Genomic DNA, 16,903 nt, shown 5'->3' with positions numbered 1-16,903 from the left:
TTATATTAACGGGTATTTGTTTTTATAGGCTCATGCTTGGTGTAGAGCTGCGGCACAGAAAATGGAAGGGCAGAACCGCGCAGCTTACAGCCCGTTATAACATTCTCTCTTTTTTTTTCTGGTTAAACGGCAGAACTGGTAAAATGAACAAAAAAAACACCAATGCGATTCATAATCCAAAAATAATATACCGAAATCCCAAAAAATGCTGCGAAAGAAATCTGTAGGCTGCTTTTGCTGACCTCTCTGAAAATGCTTGTTGCCTGGCTTTTATGCTTTTTTGAATTCAGCATTGTCACTGACTACTTACCCCTTGTAGGCAGTCAAAATTGTATCTAAAACAGAGGCGTAGAACCTTCAGGTCCCTGGTGCAAGAAACCATGAAAGGCCCAACTGACCCTTCCCACTGATCCTGGGGCCCTTCACGACCCCTTTATTATGGTTCTGTACTGGGCCCCCTTCCTGCAATCCTGGTTTCCCCCCACGAGGGCGGAACGTCAGGGCCCGGTCTCAAGTGCAACCTTTGCAACCCCCGGTGGTTCCGCCAGTGATCTAAGCTCTATAAAGAAAAATGGGCCAGATTAGGCTAGATTCACGCCTTCCTGGCCGGGGACCCTTCCCACTGATCCTGGGGGCCCTTTACAACCCCTTTATTATGGTTCCGTACTGGGCCCCCTTCTTGCCATCCTGGTTTCCCCCCAAAGGGCCCGGTCTCAAGTGCAACCTTTGCAACTCCGGTGGTTCCGCCAGTGATCTAAGCTTCATAAAGAAAAATGGACCATATTAGGCTAGATTCACACCTTCCTGGCCGGGGACCCTTCCCACTGATCCTGGGGGCCCTTCACGACCCCTTTATTATGGTTCCGTACTGGGCCCCCTTCCTGCCATCCTGGTTTCCCCCCACGAGGGCGGAACATCAGGGCCTGGTCGCAAGTGCAACCTTTGCGACCCCGGTGGTTTCGCCAGTGATCTAAACTCTAGAAAGAGAAATGGACCATATTAGACTACATTCATACCTTCTTGGCCGGGGACCCTTCCCACTGATCCTGGGGGCCCTTTACGACCCCTTTATTATGGTTCTTTACTGGGCCCCCTTCCTGCCATCCTGGTTTCCCCCCACGAGGGCTGAACGTCAGGACCCGGTCGCAAGTGCAACCTTTACGACCCCGGTGGTTCCACCAGTGATCTAAACCCTAGAAAGAAAAATGGACCATATTAGGCTGGATTCACACCTTCCTGGCCGGGGACCCTTCCCACTGATCCTGGGGGCCCTTTACGACCCCTTTATTATGGTTCCGCACTGGGCCCCCTTCTTGCCATCCTGGTTTCCCCCCCACTGGAGCGGGAAGGTCAGGGTTTGGTCTCAAGTGCAACTTTTACGACCCCGGTGGTTCCGCCAGTGATCTAAACTCTAGAAAGAGAAATGGACCGTGTTAGGCTAGATTCACTCCTTCCTGGCCGGGGACCCTTCCCACTGATCCTGGGGTCCCTTTACAACCCCTTTATTATGGTTCTGTACTGGGCCCCCTTCCTGCCATCCTGGTTTCCCCCCACGAGGACGGAACATCAGGGCCTGGTCGCAAGTGCAACCTTTGCGACCCCGGTGGTTCCGCCAGTGATCTAAACTCTAGAAAGAGAAATGGACCATATTAGGCTACATTCATACCTTACCACTGATCCTGGGGGCCCTTCACAACCCCTTTATTATGATTCCGCACTGGGCCCCCTTCTTGCCATCCTGGTTTCCCCCCTACTGGGGCGGGAAGGTCAGGGCTCTGTCTCAAGTGCAACCTTTACGACCCCGGTGGTTCCACCAGTGATCTAAACTCTAGAAAGAAAAATGGACCATATTAGGCTAGATTCACACCTTCCTGGCCGGGGACCCTTCCCGCTGATCCTGGGGGCCCTTTACTCCCCTTTATTATATGGTTCCGCACTGGGCCCCCTTCTTGCCATCCTGGTTTCCCCCCCACTGGGGTGGGAAGGTCAGGGCTCGGTCTTAAGTGCAACCTTTGCGACCAAGGTGGTTCCTCCAGTGATCTACACTCTAGAAAGAAAAATGGACCATATTAGGCTAGATTCACACCTTTGCGTATTGGAAACACGTGAAAAATGACACGCTTTCATGCCACGCAAAAAAAATGCGCTGTCCGTTAGCAGATGTGCACTGGTGTCATGCAGATTAGTGAGGCGTGTTTTCAGAAAACAGTCTGTGATTTCCCTTCCACACTTCTTATTCACAGGGTATCCTATTAAAATAAATGGGCTCCCCTACATGAGAAATGCGGGAACGCGCAGTAAGTGCATGGAAACATGCGCACACTCGGTCGCACCTGTAAGTGTGAACCTAGCCTAAGAGCTTACCGGATGACTGCATTTGTTTTCCTTATTAGGCTTTTTCCTTTATTGTTACAGTAAGACACTTCCTGTACTAGGGTGACAACGCTTGCTCACTGTATCATTGATGAAGCAGCGTTGTCATCCTAAGATAGGAAGTGTATTGAGACCAAAAAGAGAACTGAGAGCTTACAGGGAGTACTGGCAACAATGTAACTCAACCTTTTTAACACAGAGGAACCCTTGAAATAGTTTACAGGTCTCAGGGAACCCCTGCTAAAAATTACTATTTTTACAACTCATGATACATTAGTGTGATGGTCAGTGGGAAGAATGCTCCTTACACTTGTGGACACTGGGGACAATTACCTTCTTCCAGATAGCTAAAAAGATCAATAGTGTCAGGGGGAACTTATCTGAGAGGCAGAAATTGCCCATTGCTCAAGGAACCCTTAGCAACGTCTGGAGGAACCCTAGGGTTCTACGGAACCATGGTTGAGAAACACTGATGTAACTTGTAACAGTCAGCACAGGCAGCGAGCGCAGGAGGTTATCAATTCACATGATTTCTGGCAGGATCAGTAGGAATTTCTTGGCATATAGCAGATATAAGAAAATACCGCCAATCGTATATTTTAGGCCAAAAGAGAGCAAATACGAAAAGTTCATTGTTAGGGTTTGCATACAGACTAAAAGCCTCGTACACGCGCACCGATTGTTGGGCGACCGATCGGCCGTCTTTTGTCCAGTGTTGTTGTGTTGGTTGAAATGTGCTCTAGACTACACACAAATTTTGTCGGTCAACAGCAACCAACTGCAGAAGTGATGTCATGTGCTGGTTTACTTTCCGTGTGTTTTTTCTTCTCTGAGCATGCCCAGTCTTGCACATCAGATTTTTGTCTGCCGAAATCCGTACTGACTGAAGAACAATCGGCCGTTCTGGTGACGGCCAACAAAAATTTTATAGCATGCACACCAGATTTTGTTCGGACGAAAAGTCGCTGTCGGTTGTCAGAAGCATCATACTAACAAGCCGACAATCGGCCGATCGGACGTTGGCCGAAAATTCACGGCCAACAATCGGTGCGCGTGTAAGAGGCTTTAGGCTAGCTGTGAGGTCAGACAGGTTACACCTCCTCCCTCCATGGCTGTCCAACAATGCAGCTAGCAAGAAGATGGTAGCTTTTCTCTCTCTCCCCGTAGTTATATGCTTCTTATGTCCCCCTGAATTCCTCATTGGATGCTTGTTCCAGGCAAGTGGATGGAGACACAAAAAAGTGACATCTGTCTAAGCAGCTCTCTCCTTGCTAACTGTGTTGTTTGACAAAAGAAGGTAGGAAGAAAGAGGGGTTTCTTGTCTGACCTCACAAATAGACTTCGACAGCCCAAAGGAGGATGGGACAAAGTACTACATGTACTTTGTCCCCTGGGGAACAGAACACAATAAAACATATGAAAGGGAGACCTCTTTTTAAAACTGCATTCTTGTTACAAGTTGGTGGTTTTGAGGGTTTAGCAACCAGGTGGTTAGGACTTTGCCCCATCGTCCTATCTGCTGTCTAAGACTAGCTGTGAGGTCAGACAGGGCATTCCTCCTCCAATTCCTCCTCCCTTCATGGCTGTCAACAACGCAGCTAGAAAGGAGACAACTGCTTTGACAGAAGGCACTTTTCTCCTACCCTTACTCTTGCCCTCTTGCCTGGAACATTTCTAGTGATATACTCCCTCCCCATGAATTCCTTGTGAGTTGCTTGTCTTGGGCAAGCTCTTGGAGACAGAAAAAGTAACATCTGTCAAAGAAGCTTTCTCCTTGTTAGTTGCGTTGTTGGACGGCCGAGGAAGGAAGAGGAGTTTCCCTGTTAGCCCTCACAGCTTGCCTTATACAGCAACTAGGAACTCTTCATCAAAGATCCATGGAACCTTTGGGCTCATCCAGTGTTTGCTGGGGGTTCCATTGGAAGCCATAGCTAAAGGAACCCCCTTTTGTGCTCTGGTCTTGTGCTCACGGTACCCTGGGTTAACCCAAGGGCACCTTAGTTGAGAAACACCAGCTTACACCATATGGGTTCCTCCAGAGGTTGCTGGGGGTTCCTTGAGCTGTGGCAGATTGACTTCCCATTCAACGCTGCTTGCATAACTCTGGGCCCAGTGCCAACTGGCAAAGCAATTGGCAGCATGACCCCAATAAACTTTTTTAGCTGTCTGTGAGGGCTTAGTTTTTCCTGCTGGCCAAAAAATGTAACAGGCATTCTTCCTACTGACCCCCAAAATTATCTTAAGGGTTCCACTGGGGTAAAAGTGTTAAGAAAACTGCCATGGAGAGAAAACCAGAGTTCCATGGAACCCTCGATTTCTGGGTGTTCTATTGGAACTTGAAGCCAAATCTAAAGTAACCCTTCATATTCGTCCATGGATCACAGAGTCCTCTCATCCATTTCAGATCCAAGGTAAACTTGGTCTTGTGCTCACAGGACTCCAGGTTAACCCAACGGCACCTTAGTTGATAAAAACTGGCTAACACCATAAAGGAACCCTAGGGTTCCTCCAGAGGTTGCTGGGGGTTCCTTGAGCTGTGGCAGAATTCTGCTTGCATAACTCTGGGTCCAATGCCAACTGGCAGAGCAAGTGGCAAGATCATTTTTAGCTGTCTGTAAAGGTTTCATTCTCCCTGCTGGCCAACAATGTAACGGCACTCTTCCCACTGACCCCAGTTCATTATTTTTAGCATGGGTTCCCAAGAGCTAAAAATTACCTCAAGGGTTCCACTGGGGTAAAAATGTTGAGAAAGATTGCCATGGAGAGACAACCAACATTCTTTTCAAACCTCAGGTTCCTGCAGAGGTTGCTGAATTCCTTGAGCTTGTCTGTAAGGGTTTCGTTCTACCTGCTGGCCAACAATGTAACGGGCATTCTTCCTACTGACCCCCGATTTATTATTTTTATCAGGGGTTCCCCAAGATCTACAAATTAGCCCTGTGGTTCTACTGGGAGGAAAAATGTTAGGGAAGAGTACAATCTGTAAGTGGCTGAAGGACCTACGCTATCAATAAGCAAAACACCTAAAAGTGTTTATATTGTGCCAACTTTCTAAATCAATCTCCAAATCGCTGCCTTGGAATTTTGTTGGCAAAGACTCCCATGGAGAGTCACAGAGAGACAACCAGAATTATGTGTAACCCTCAGGTTCCTCCATAGGTTGCTGGGGGTTCCTTGACCTGTCTGTAAGGGTTTCATTCCTTCTGCTGGCCAACAATGCAACGGCATTCTTCCTACTGACCCCCAATCCATTCATTTTAGCAGGGGTTCCCCAAGATCTAAAAATTGGCTCTGGGGTTCCATTGGGTTAAAAATGTTGGGAAAGAGTATGATCTGTAAGTGTCTACAGGACCTGGCAGTGTGATGCCTATAAGCATGGCCAGCCCTACCATGGGTCCCACTGGGTCCATTGGACGCAGGCAGCACTTGAAGAGGGGAAGAAAATTGACTCCCAAGATTTTTTTCCAGCAGTTTTGTGTGTCATCAGTTTGCGGGTTTTTACGGGTGGCATTTCCCCATCTCATGTTGCTGCCGTAGTGCAAACTGATGAAAATGAGGAGGTGGAGTGTCTCCTCCGGGGAACGTCCCTCACGTAATCATGGTGTGCGCAATGACGTCAGACATCAGCTGCATTGGAATTTTGTTGGGAAAGACTCCCATGGAGAGACAACAAACCCTCAGGTTCCTCCAAAGGTTGCTGGGGGCTGCCGCCTGTAGTGCAAACTGATGAGAATGAGGAGTTGGAGTGTCTCCTCTGGGGAATGTCCCTCACGTAATCATGGTGTGCGCAATGACGTCAGACATCAGCTGCATTGGAATTTTGTTGGGAAAGACTCCCATGGAGAGCCACGGAGAGACAACAAACCCTCAGGTTCCTCCAGAGATTGCTGGGGGCTGCCACCCGTAGTGCAAACTGATGAGAATGAGGAGGTGGAGTGTCTCCTCCGGGGAACGTCCCCCACGTAATCATGGTGTGCGCAATGACGTCAGACATCAGCTGCATTGGAATTTTTTTGGGAAAGACTCCTATGGAGAGCCACGGAGAGACAACAAACCCTCAGGTTCCTCCAGAGGTTGCTGGGGGTTCCTTGACCTGTCTGTAAGGGTTTCATTCCTTCTGCTGGCCAACAATGTAATGGGCATTCTTCCTACTCACCACCAATTCTTTCATTTTAGCACGGGTTCCCCAAGATCTAAAAATTGGCTCTGGGGTTCCATTGGGGTAAAAATGTTGGGGAAGAGTACAATCTGTAAGTGTGTCATGGTGTGTGCAATGAAGTCAGACGTCAGCGCACTCCATCTCACGCAGGGCAGGCTGGATCTCCTAGGGTGGCGGCAGACACAGGAGTGACAGGAGGACTGAGGACAGACAGTGGGCGTTTGGTGGACCGGTCCGGTGGTGAGTTATGGAAGAAGATAACAGTATATATAATACTTTCTAAATGTTATATTTATATAAAATAATGGATGTGTGGGGCCTTTTATTGGGGTGTTTTTTTTTTTTGGGGGGGGGGGGCAGCATTTTATTCTTGGACTCAGGCAGCACAATGTCTTGGGCCGGCCCTGCCAATAAGAAAAGCACCTAAAAGAGTTTTAATTTGCGCCAAATTTTTTATCCAATCTCCTGGAATTTTCAGACATCAACATTAGGAAATAGTGATAGGAAGAAAACACAGGAAAGACGTATTTTACGGTTTTGCATTTTTGCTAAGGGGGGAGGGGGGGATATGGGGGGGGTTTACGGGACCTTGCGCAAATCTGGTTGAGCTGTAAGATGTTTTTACTCGGTCTCGGCGTGTTTGTGTGTTTAATGACACAGTGAATGCCATGTGCTGGGTCGGGCCCAGCAGCCCGAGCCGCAGAGGAACAAATTCCATCATTTCACGTCTCACAATGCCCTTTAAGTCTCGCCTTGCCCTACGCGAACCTGTATGAAGCGTCAGACAGCGGCGGAGTTCCCAGGACATTCAGCCTTGCTCTTCGTAGGGAAAACTTGTAATCACGCCGATTTGCTCCTCTGTGACCTTTCACACCCTGACTGTAGCTCCGTCTGTGACCCCCCCACCCCACCCCAAACAATGCACCTTTCACTATTCCGCCTGCCAGTCTGCAGAGCCAGACACTTCTCTTTCTGAGAGCCGAGTCCCCTACGCGGCCAAGCCTCCCCAGCCCAAACACCGACCTGCCTGTAATCTGCCTGGGGGCCAGTTGGCAGATCGCACGGGGGCCATCGCTGGGTACCGGCGGCTCTGCCAACTCTCCGTTATTAGCAAGGATGTCATCCCTCTCCTAAAAATATTATGACACTAATGAAACACTTCATCCCTGCAGGAATCCTACTCAGGCTGCCGAAATCCCATTCCATTCCAGTCTTATTCTATAATTAAATATGTCAATATTCTCGCCGTACGGTGAGGAGCGCACGCAGGAAGACCGCTCTGTGGATATTTGCTTTAGGCTTCATTCACACTCGTGCGTTTTTTGTCATGCGACTTTGGACCCATAAAGTCGCACGACAAAGTTGCAGCCCATTGATTTCAATAGAAGCCGTTCAAATCTATGCGACTTAACCACTTCTGGACAGGAAGGATTTGCCCCCTTAGTGACCAGGCCATATTTTGCAATTCGGCACTGCGTTACTTTAACGGACAATTGCGCGGTCATGCGATGATGTACCCTAAAAAAATGAATGTCCCTTTTTCCTCAAAAATAGAGCTTTCTTTTGGTGGCATTTGATCACCTCTGCGATTATTATTTTTTGCGCTATAAACAAAAATAGAGCGACAATTCTGAAAAAAAAAAAAAAAACAATATTTTTCACATTCTGCTATATAACATTCCCCAAAAAAATGTAAAAATTAAAATTTTTTAACATTTTAGGCCAATTTGTTTTCTGCTACATATTTTTGTTAAAAAAAAAAAAAAATCGCAATAAGCGTATTTTGATTGGTTTGCGCAAAAGTTATTGTGTCTTTTAACTACGGGAAAGATTTATGTCATTTTTATAGTTTTTTTTTTTTTTACTAGTAATGGCGGCGATCTGCAATTTTATGCAGCGGACAGATCGGACCCCTAACTGACTTTTTTGACACTTTTGGGGGGACCAGTGACATTACTACAGTAATCAGTGCTATAAATATGCACTGTTATTGTAATAATGACACTGGCAGGGAAGGGGTTAACATTGTGGGTGATCAAGGGGTTAAATGTGAGCCTAGGGAGTGATTTTAACTGTGGGGGGGGGGGGGGGGGTGGCTTGTTAAATGATCACAGAGACCTGTGATCCTATATAGAAGGATCACAGGGGCTCTGTGATCATTCTCAGAGGGGAGCGTTCGCGGGTGTCAGGCGGCAATCAGAGCCGCCTGCCCGCTGCATCGGCTTCCCCGAAGGAAGGCTGTCGGAAGTTCTCAGCCCTGGTTCACACCTGTGCGGCTTTTAAATCATGCTACTTCAACGCGATTTGCACCTCCTATTTCATTGCAGCTTGCGACTTCGTTTAATAGAAGTCTATGGAAGTCGCAATGAAATCGGAAAAGGGTAGTGCAACAACCTTTTTCAAAGCCGCTGCGACCTGAGTCGCCCCAATTTGAACGGTTCCATTGCTGGCAATAGGGTGCGACTTGTCATGCGATTTAGAACTGTCACATTGCATGACAAATCACACAGGAGTGAACGAGGGCTCAGTCTTCCTTCGCACAGCTGGAACTTGCATTCTCACTCGCGATTTTGTGCTGATGATTTCACGTTTCATGCATATGGCAACCCATTTACTTCAGTGTGAGTTTGTCGCCCAAAGAAGCTCCTGCTCCTTTTTGAGTGGCAAGCTTCATGCGATTTTCAGGCATGGTTTGCCGTGATTGCAGTGCGATTCGGTCACACGACAATCCCAACTGAATTGCACCACGTTTAGGGTGATGTTTAGTGGCACCCAAGCGCACGTTGCACGTTTTGCACCGATTGCCACAGGATGTGGAATTGTGGGCAGAATCAAGGTCATTCCCCGAAATGAATCAGATGTCATCACTGGGTCTCTGTTCTTCTCTATGCAATGCAGGCAGATCATGGCTGGTGGGAGGGGCTAGCAGGGTGCCACACACAGCTTCCTGAAAAAATCACAGTATCCTGCCTCTCAGTACTTCTCTCAAGAGCCCGTAGCTTTGATGCATGGGCTGGCTCTTGGGAGTGGTTATGCAAATATGAAAGTGCCCTGATCATGCTCTGCTGACTCCATCCCCTGCACTAATGACCCCATCCTTTGCCCTACTGACCCCTGTCCTATACCCTGGTGACCCCATCCATTGCCCTGCTGACCCCATCCTCTGCCCCATTGACCACATGCTCTGCCCTACTGACCCCTGTCCTGTACCCTGCAGCAGGGTCCCTGCTGACCCCATCCTCTGCCCTACTGGCCCCACCCTAAAATGCCCAGATTGTGCCCTGCTGACTCTATCGCCTGCACCAATGCTTTGCCCTACTGACCCTGTCCTCTACCCTGGTGACCCCATCCTATGCCCTGCTAACCCAATCCTCTGCCCATTGACCACATGCTCTCCCCTACAGACCCCTGTCCTGTACCCTGCTGACCCCATCCTCTGCCCTACTGGCCCTGTCCTATACCCGCTGACCCCATCTTCTGCCCCATTGACCACATGCTCAGCCCTTCTGACCCTGTCCTCTGCCCTGCTAACCCAATTTTGCGCCCTGCTGACCCTGTCCTCTGCCTTACTGACCCCATGTTCTGCCCTACTGACTCATGTCCTATACCCTGCTGACCACATGCTCTGCCCTACTGATCCCTGTCCTATACCCTGCTGACCCCATCCTCTGCCCTGCTGACCCAATCTTATGTCCCACTGACCTCATCCTCTGCTCCATTGACCCCATGCTCTGCCTCACTGACCCCTGTCCTGTACCCTTCTGACCCCATCCTCTGCCCTACTGGCCCGGTCCTTTGCCCCATGGACCCCCATCCTCTGCCTCATTGACCACATCTCTGCCCAACTGACCCCTGTCCTGTATCTTGCTGACTCCTTCCTCTGCCCTACGGACCCCATCCTATGCCCCGCTGACCCCCTTCTCTGCCCCATTGACCACATGCTCTGCCCTACTAACCCTGTCCTTTGCCCCGCTGACCCTATTCTCTGCCCTGATTACCCCATGCCCTGCCCTACTGACTCATGTCTTATACCCTGCTGACCCCATCCTCTGCTCTACTGACCCTGTCTTCTGCTCCGCTGACCCTATCTTCTGCCCTACTGATCTCATGCTCTGCCCTACTGACTCATGTCCTATACCCTGCTGACCCCATCCTATGCCTCATTGACCACATCTGTGGCACTTGGGTGAATCATGTCTCCGGGTCTGATGAGGAAGCCCCTGCTGTTCACTGTGAATGGCTGCAGCTTTCTCATCAGACCCTAAGACAAGAATGGTATGGGGTGGGAAAAATTTGATGTGGGGGGCACCCAATTTTAGTCTTGCCTAGGGCAGCACAAAACCAAAGTACACCACTGCCTTGATGGGTGGATATCAGCATCCACCAACACAAACCTACCTGAATTATAAGTGGTCTGATGAGGCTTCACGGAGCAGTCAAGTCCTTTAACCGAAAGATGAAATCATCCTCATTTCTCATATGTTACTAAAACCATCACTTGGTGACCCCAGGGCGAGTCTGCCATGAGACAGCTCTACAGCTCCCTCTGTAGGCCACCCCAGAACTATTGCGTCCTTGTTCATAGACCTCTGCAGAGAGGGACGCTGAAGCTTGGACGCCAACTCTCCTTTAGAACGAACTGGAGACACCTAGGAGTGTTTTTTTGTCCTTTAAAAAGGCCGCCGTCCCTGGGGGGGTTTGGGAGCTGTATGGAAATCATTGAACGTTCAGCATAAAATCATATTTGCGCTTGTTAATCTTATTTACATCTGAGAGTTTTGGCTTGTACAGGGCCGGGTGGGCCTCACAAATTATACACGGTGCAGCGGCCGGGGATACAATAAGTCCTTGTGCTGCGTTCCTCGCTGTCGTGATGTTTAATGCAGATTCCCAGCAAGAAGTGGCGGCTTGTGTGTTCTACGGAGCAGGAGAGGTGAGGGCGGAGGTGACTGTGTGTAGGGGAACACAGCTCCCCCCCTGTCCTTCCCCTGGCCCTTTGTCCCCGTTCTGGCCCCTGAATCCCCCCCCTCTTTTCCTGTCCCTCGCTCCCCCATAATTGTCCCATTAGTGTATCGATAGACTATGTAACTACCACAAGTGTTTATTCATGGGGGATGTTGCTAATCGGCTGATTCAATGAACATTTGCTGCTTTCAGCTTGACTCTTGTGGTCACATCATGTTTTTTTTTTTTTTGGTTTCCCCATCAAGTAAGATTCCACACCATTTTTCAAAATTTGGATGTTTCCATTTTTCAAGGGGGATTCAGGATTTACTAAACGTTGTGTTCTGTTATGCATTGACATACCTCCTTAGACCCAGCCTGTCAGGATAGTATGGTCATCTGCTAACTTGGCACCATCCACAGGCAGCTTTACTCTTCAATAAAATGCAGAAGTTGAATGCAATGCAGTTTTTCTTCAAACAATCGCAGTACAGAGGATGTTTTCCCAGTCTTTTGAAGTGTAAGAAGACAATGACTTTCCTGAGCCCTGTCTCTGTGAAATACTAACACTGACTGGGGGAACATGGAAGAAATGGGGACGGTCTAGCTAGGAGTAAAATAACTAACCTTAGGCAGGCCATACACGGTTCGAATCTTGTATAGTCTCGGATTTGAGTCGTGTATGGGCAGGCTGAATGTAGCAAATTGTTCAATCGATTAACTTGGGTACAACCAGCATGTCCAGTTATACTAGCGGTTGCTAAAGCACAAGAATCACGGCTTCCCCTGCCCTCCCTGCCTCCCTTCCGGGAGGAGACAATGGCCTGGCAGGAGGGATTCCCACTTTAATACTGTCTCTGTATTTATGGGGGAATCAAGCAAATTTCTTTCCTGGTTCTAAAGGCTGCAGGTTTTTTTTTTCTTTTTACCTTAATGCATAATCTACATTAAGGTAAAAACCTTGTGCAGCCACCCCCCTTATACATACCTGAACCCGATTTCAATCCAGCGATGTGCATAAGAGCGGTATCTCCCTCCTCATAGGCTCAGAGACAGCAGCAGGAGCCATTGGTTCCCACAGCTGTCAATCACAGCCAGTGAGGAGGGAGTAGCAAGGTGGAGACATACAGAGTATGGCTATGAAGAGAGCCTTCAAGAGTGCCCCCATAGCAGAGTACTATAAAAAATGATAACCTAATGCAGGGCCGTCTTAATAGCATCATGGGCCCCTGAGCAAAGTAATGCACTGAGACCCCTACCAGCTTGCCCAAATTTGCACACCTACTCTCAAAACTTAAAGTACAGTAACAGAAATAGTTGATAGAATTAAACATATATGCATTAATACTTTAAATAAAATAGATTTTAATTGATAAGAAAACATGCCATAAATCAAAGACTTATTAACACAAAGGGCACAGTACAGGGAGGAAGCTGCAGGGCATAGTACAGGGAGGGTCAGGCGGGCAGAGTACAGGGGGGTCAGGAGGGCAGAGTACAGGGAGGGTACAGGGAGGGTCAGGCGGGCAGAGTACAGGGGGGTCAGGAGGGCACAGTACAGGGGGGTCAGGAGGGCTCAGTACAGGGAGGATCAGGCGGGCAGAGTACAGGGGAGTCAGGAGGGCAGAGTACAGGGGGGTCAGGAGGGCAGAGTACAGGGAGGGTACAGGGAGGGTCAGGCGGGCAGAGTACAGGGGGGTCAGGAGGGCACAGTACAGGGAGGGTCAGGCAGGCAGAGTACAGGGGGGTCAGGAGGGCACAGTACAGGGAGGATCAGGCGGGCAGAGTACAGGGGGGTCAGGAGGGCAGAGTACAGGGGGGCAGGAGGGCACAGTACAGGGAGGGTCAGGAGGACACAAAGTACTGGGATCAGGAGGGCACAGTACAGGTTCTGGGATGCTTCCCGGGACACAGCCATCCCAGGATAGTTTAGTAAAAGGCATGACTGTCCCGGCAAATCCGGGACAGCTTGCAAGTATGATGCAATGCAAGATTATCATAGGGCTCCTGGACAATGCCCAGAGGTGCCCATGCTTTAAGACAACCCTAATCTTATGCAGTTCAATACAAAACAGAAAAACACATGATAGTGGGGCAGAACAAATTGCCCATATCCCTCAACTATCCCTCATTTGGAACCAATTCCTTCCCTCCCCCTTTCCTCCTCCATAGCCCCTCTTTTTGGTCTGATGTATAAAAATGAAGACGTATTTGTATTGCATACTTACATTGCTCCAACTTGGCACTATGCATATCTTATTCCTGATGGGCCACTGCAGAACCTGGAAATCATTGTAATAGTAGTAAGTGTTACTGCAGTGATAGCCATGATCTTCTGTGTGAATGGCTCCACTGCTAATATTGACCACAAGGAGCCACTTGCTCAGTCCCACTTTTCCCAGTGGTTAAAAGTAAAAGTCACTGACCTAACTTTACTGTCTGGCAGGGGTGCCTAGATCATGAGAGCAGCTGAACAGAATTTGAAACATTTTGTTGGTAAGACAGTATTTTCGGCTGGTGGCTTGGAAATCTTAGGAGGATTCTTGGTTGGAGATAATAAAGAGTAACAATATACAACATATAAAAACTTACAGTGATTTGAGAGTTTTCAGTAATGATTAGCAGCTTTGGCAGGCAAGTTCTCAGTGGCTACCTAGACCAAGTGCATGCTGGGTAATGGGATCAGTGCTAACTTTCCTACAAATTCGTTTTTTTCCTTGTCTTCCCTCTTGGTTTTCCGTTGAGTTTTTCTTCTTCTTCTTTGGCAGGGCTCGAATTTCCAGTCTTCTCGGAGAGAGAAATATGGAAACGTCTTCAAGACTCACTTGCTGGGCCGCCCCCTGATTAGGGTGACGGGGGCTGAAAATGTCAGGAAGATCCTGATGGGGGAGCACCACCTCGTCAGCGCTGAGTGGCCCCGCAGCACCCGGATGTTACTGGGGCCCAACAGTCTCGCCAACTCCATAGGAGACATCCACCGACACAAGAGGAAGGTGAGAGGAAAAAATGTTCTTCCGTTACCAGTAAGGTGACACATTTTAATATTGAAATGAGTACATCAAATTTTTTTCTTGGATCATCTAACTATCTTCCAAAATACTCTGCTCTGCTGGAGAACTCTGCTTCTTCCTCTAAACAGCTCTCCTCTCCTGAAATACTCTGCACTGCTGGGGGACTCTGCTCTTTCCTCTATCTAAGTCTCCTCTCCTGAAATACTCTGCTCTACTGGGGAACTCTGCTCCTTCCTCTATACAGTTCTCCTCTCCTGAAATACTCTGTACTGCTGGATGACTCTGCTTCTTCCTCTCTCTAACTTTCCTCACCAGAAATACTCTGCTCTACTGGAGGACTCTGCTCCTTCCTATATCGAACTCTCCTCTCCTGAAATACTCTGCACTGCTGGAGGACTCTGCTCATTCCTCTATCTAACTCTCCTCTCTTGAAATACCCTGCTCTGCTTGAGGACTCTGCTCTTTCCTCTATCTAACTCTCCTCTCCTGAAATACTTTGCTCTGCTGGAGGACTCTGCTCCTTCCTCTATAACTCTCTTGTCCTGAAACACTCTGCTGGAGGACTCTTCTTTTTCCTCTATAACTCTCCTCTCCTGAAACACTCTGCTGGAGGACTCTTCTCCTTCCTCTATAACTCTCCTCTCCTGAAATACTCTGCACTGCTGGAGGACTCTTCTCCTTCCTCTATAACTCTCCTCTCCTGAAATACTCTGCACTGCTGGAGGACTCTTCTCCTTCCTCTATAACTCTCCTCTCCTGAAATACTCTGCACTGCTGAGTGACTCTGCTCCTTCCTCTATTCAGCTCTTCTCTCCTGAAATACTCTGCACTGCTAGAGGACTTTTCTCCTTCCTCTATCTACCTCTCCTCTCCCAAAAAAGACTATGTGCTGCTTTACTGTACAGTTGTAGTAAAATTACTTTGGAAAGCGTCAGAGGAGATGCTTTGTCCTTTAGCCCTGCTGTGCTGGGGTTCCGAATTCAACTTTCACCTGATCGCCATTTTCAATTAATTGATTTTGGAAATTGTAATGGGAGACTATGTCAAATTTGCTTAAGTTTCCCTTTAAGGGTTTTGCATAACAATACAGGAGAGGAGGAATTACTGGCCTTGTCTTTTCTTGGCGGGGAACTGGGTGTCCCAGAATGTGCTGATTACAAGATAGGGGCACGGTGTTCCCGGAGTGATAGCATTGCTGGATAGATAGATCTATGGGGTATTGTTTTCACCCCAGCTTCTGTTGTCTGTACTTTGCCCTGGATACATTATACTGGACACATGGGATACATTGGATACATTATACTGGACACATGGGATACATTGTATGGGACTCATAGGATACACCGGATACATTAGATACATTGTATTGCACACCTAGGATACATTTGATACATTATGTTGACTTGTTACATTGTAAAAAGTATATTATGCCTGGGAAAAAAAAATATATAATATAATATAATATTATTATTGAACTTGCTTAAAGTGTTTCTCATACTAAAAACAACAACAACAAATACTAAAAACAAAAACATTCACATGGATTGTATAACACATCTAATAAATGGCCGTGTCTTTCCTCCATTTATATCCCATCATAAATACCGTTGACTCTGTCACTCTCCAGTTGTGCTTCATATTTCTGATGGAGGGCCGAGAACGCTTTCCAGTTGGCACTGAAATTCCCTGTGCGTTGTTGGTGCTGCGCTGTGCCCAGTGAATACAATGCCCTCCAGCTCCACGACTCCGGCTTGCTTTAACACAGGGGTCTTCAAAGTATGGCCCTCCAGTTGTTCGGGAACTACAAATCCCATCATGCCTAGTCATGTCTGTGAATGTCAGAGTTTTACAATGCCTCATGGGATGTGTAGTTCCACAACAGCTGGAGGGCCGTAGTTTTGAGGACCCCTGCTTTAACAGTTCTGCACTAAGCCAGGGAATACTATTCTGGTAGGACTAATATCAGCATAACCAAAAAGTACATTTTACTTCATCAGAAGTAAGCTTCCTTTAGGTCATGGGTGTCCAACTTGCGGTCCTCTAGCTGTTGCAGAACTACAAATCCCATAAGGCATTGCAAGGCAAGTCCCATGAGGCATTGCAAGGCTGACCGTTGCAAGCATGACTCCCAAAGGCAGGGGGGAATGATGGGACTTGTAGATCTGCAACAGCTGGAGGGCTGCAGGTTGGACACACATGCTTTAGGTGATTGAAAGACTAGGTGGGCTAGATCACATGACCCATGTCTATACATGGCAGAGAATCCATAAAAATAGGTTTCAGGCTTGGGGAACACTTGCTAAAACCAATTCATTGGTGGTCAGTGGGAAAAATGCTCCTTACATTGGTGATTAGTGGGAAGAATGCTCCTTACATTGGCCGTCAGTGGGAAGAATGCTGCTTACATTGGTGGTCC

The 16,903-nt window shown here is 48.0% G+C and overlaps 1 protein-coding gene across 1 annotated transcript in view; it reads left to right on the top strand.

Annotated features, from left to right (window-relative positions):
• CYP26B1 (cytochrome P450 family 26 subfamily B member 1) overlaps positions 1–16,903 on the top strand; it is a 150,968-nt gene that overhangs the window by 97,178 nt on the left and 36,887 nt on the right. The window contains exon 3 of the mRNA XM_082264402.1: positions 14,245–14,469. Within this exon, the coding sequence (XP_082120528.1) occupies positions 14,245–14,469 (225 nt within the window). The remainder of the gene's footprint in view (positions 1–14,244; positions 14,470–16,903) is intronic.

This window comes from Pelophylax lessonae (assembly GCF_965119305.1).
Source record: "Pelophylax lessonae genome assembly, chromosome: 1".
In the NCBI taxonomy this organism is placed as follows: Eukaryota; Metazoa; Chordata; class Amphibia; order Anura; family Ranidae; genus Pelophylax; species Pelophylax lessonae.
This window is presented reverse-complemented; position numbering and strand designations above follow the sequence as displayed.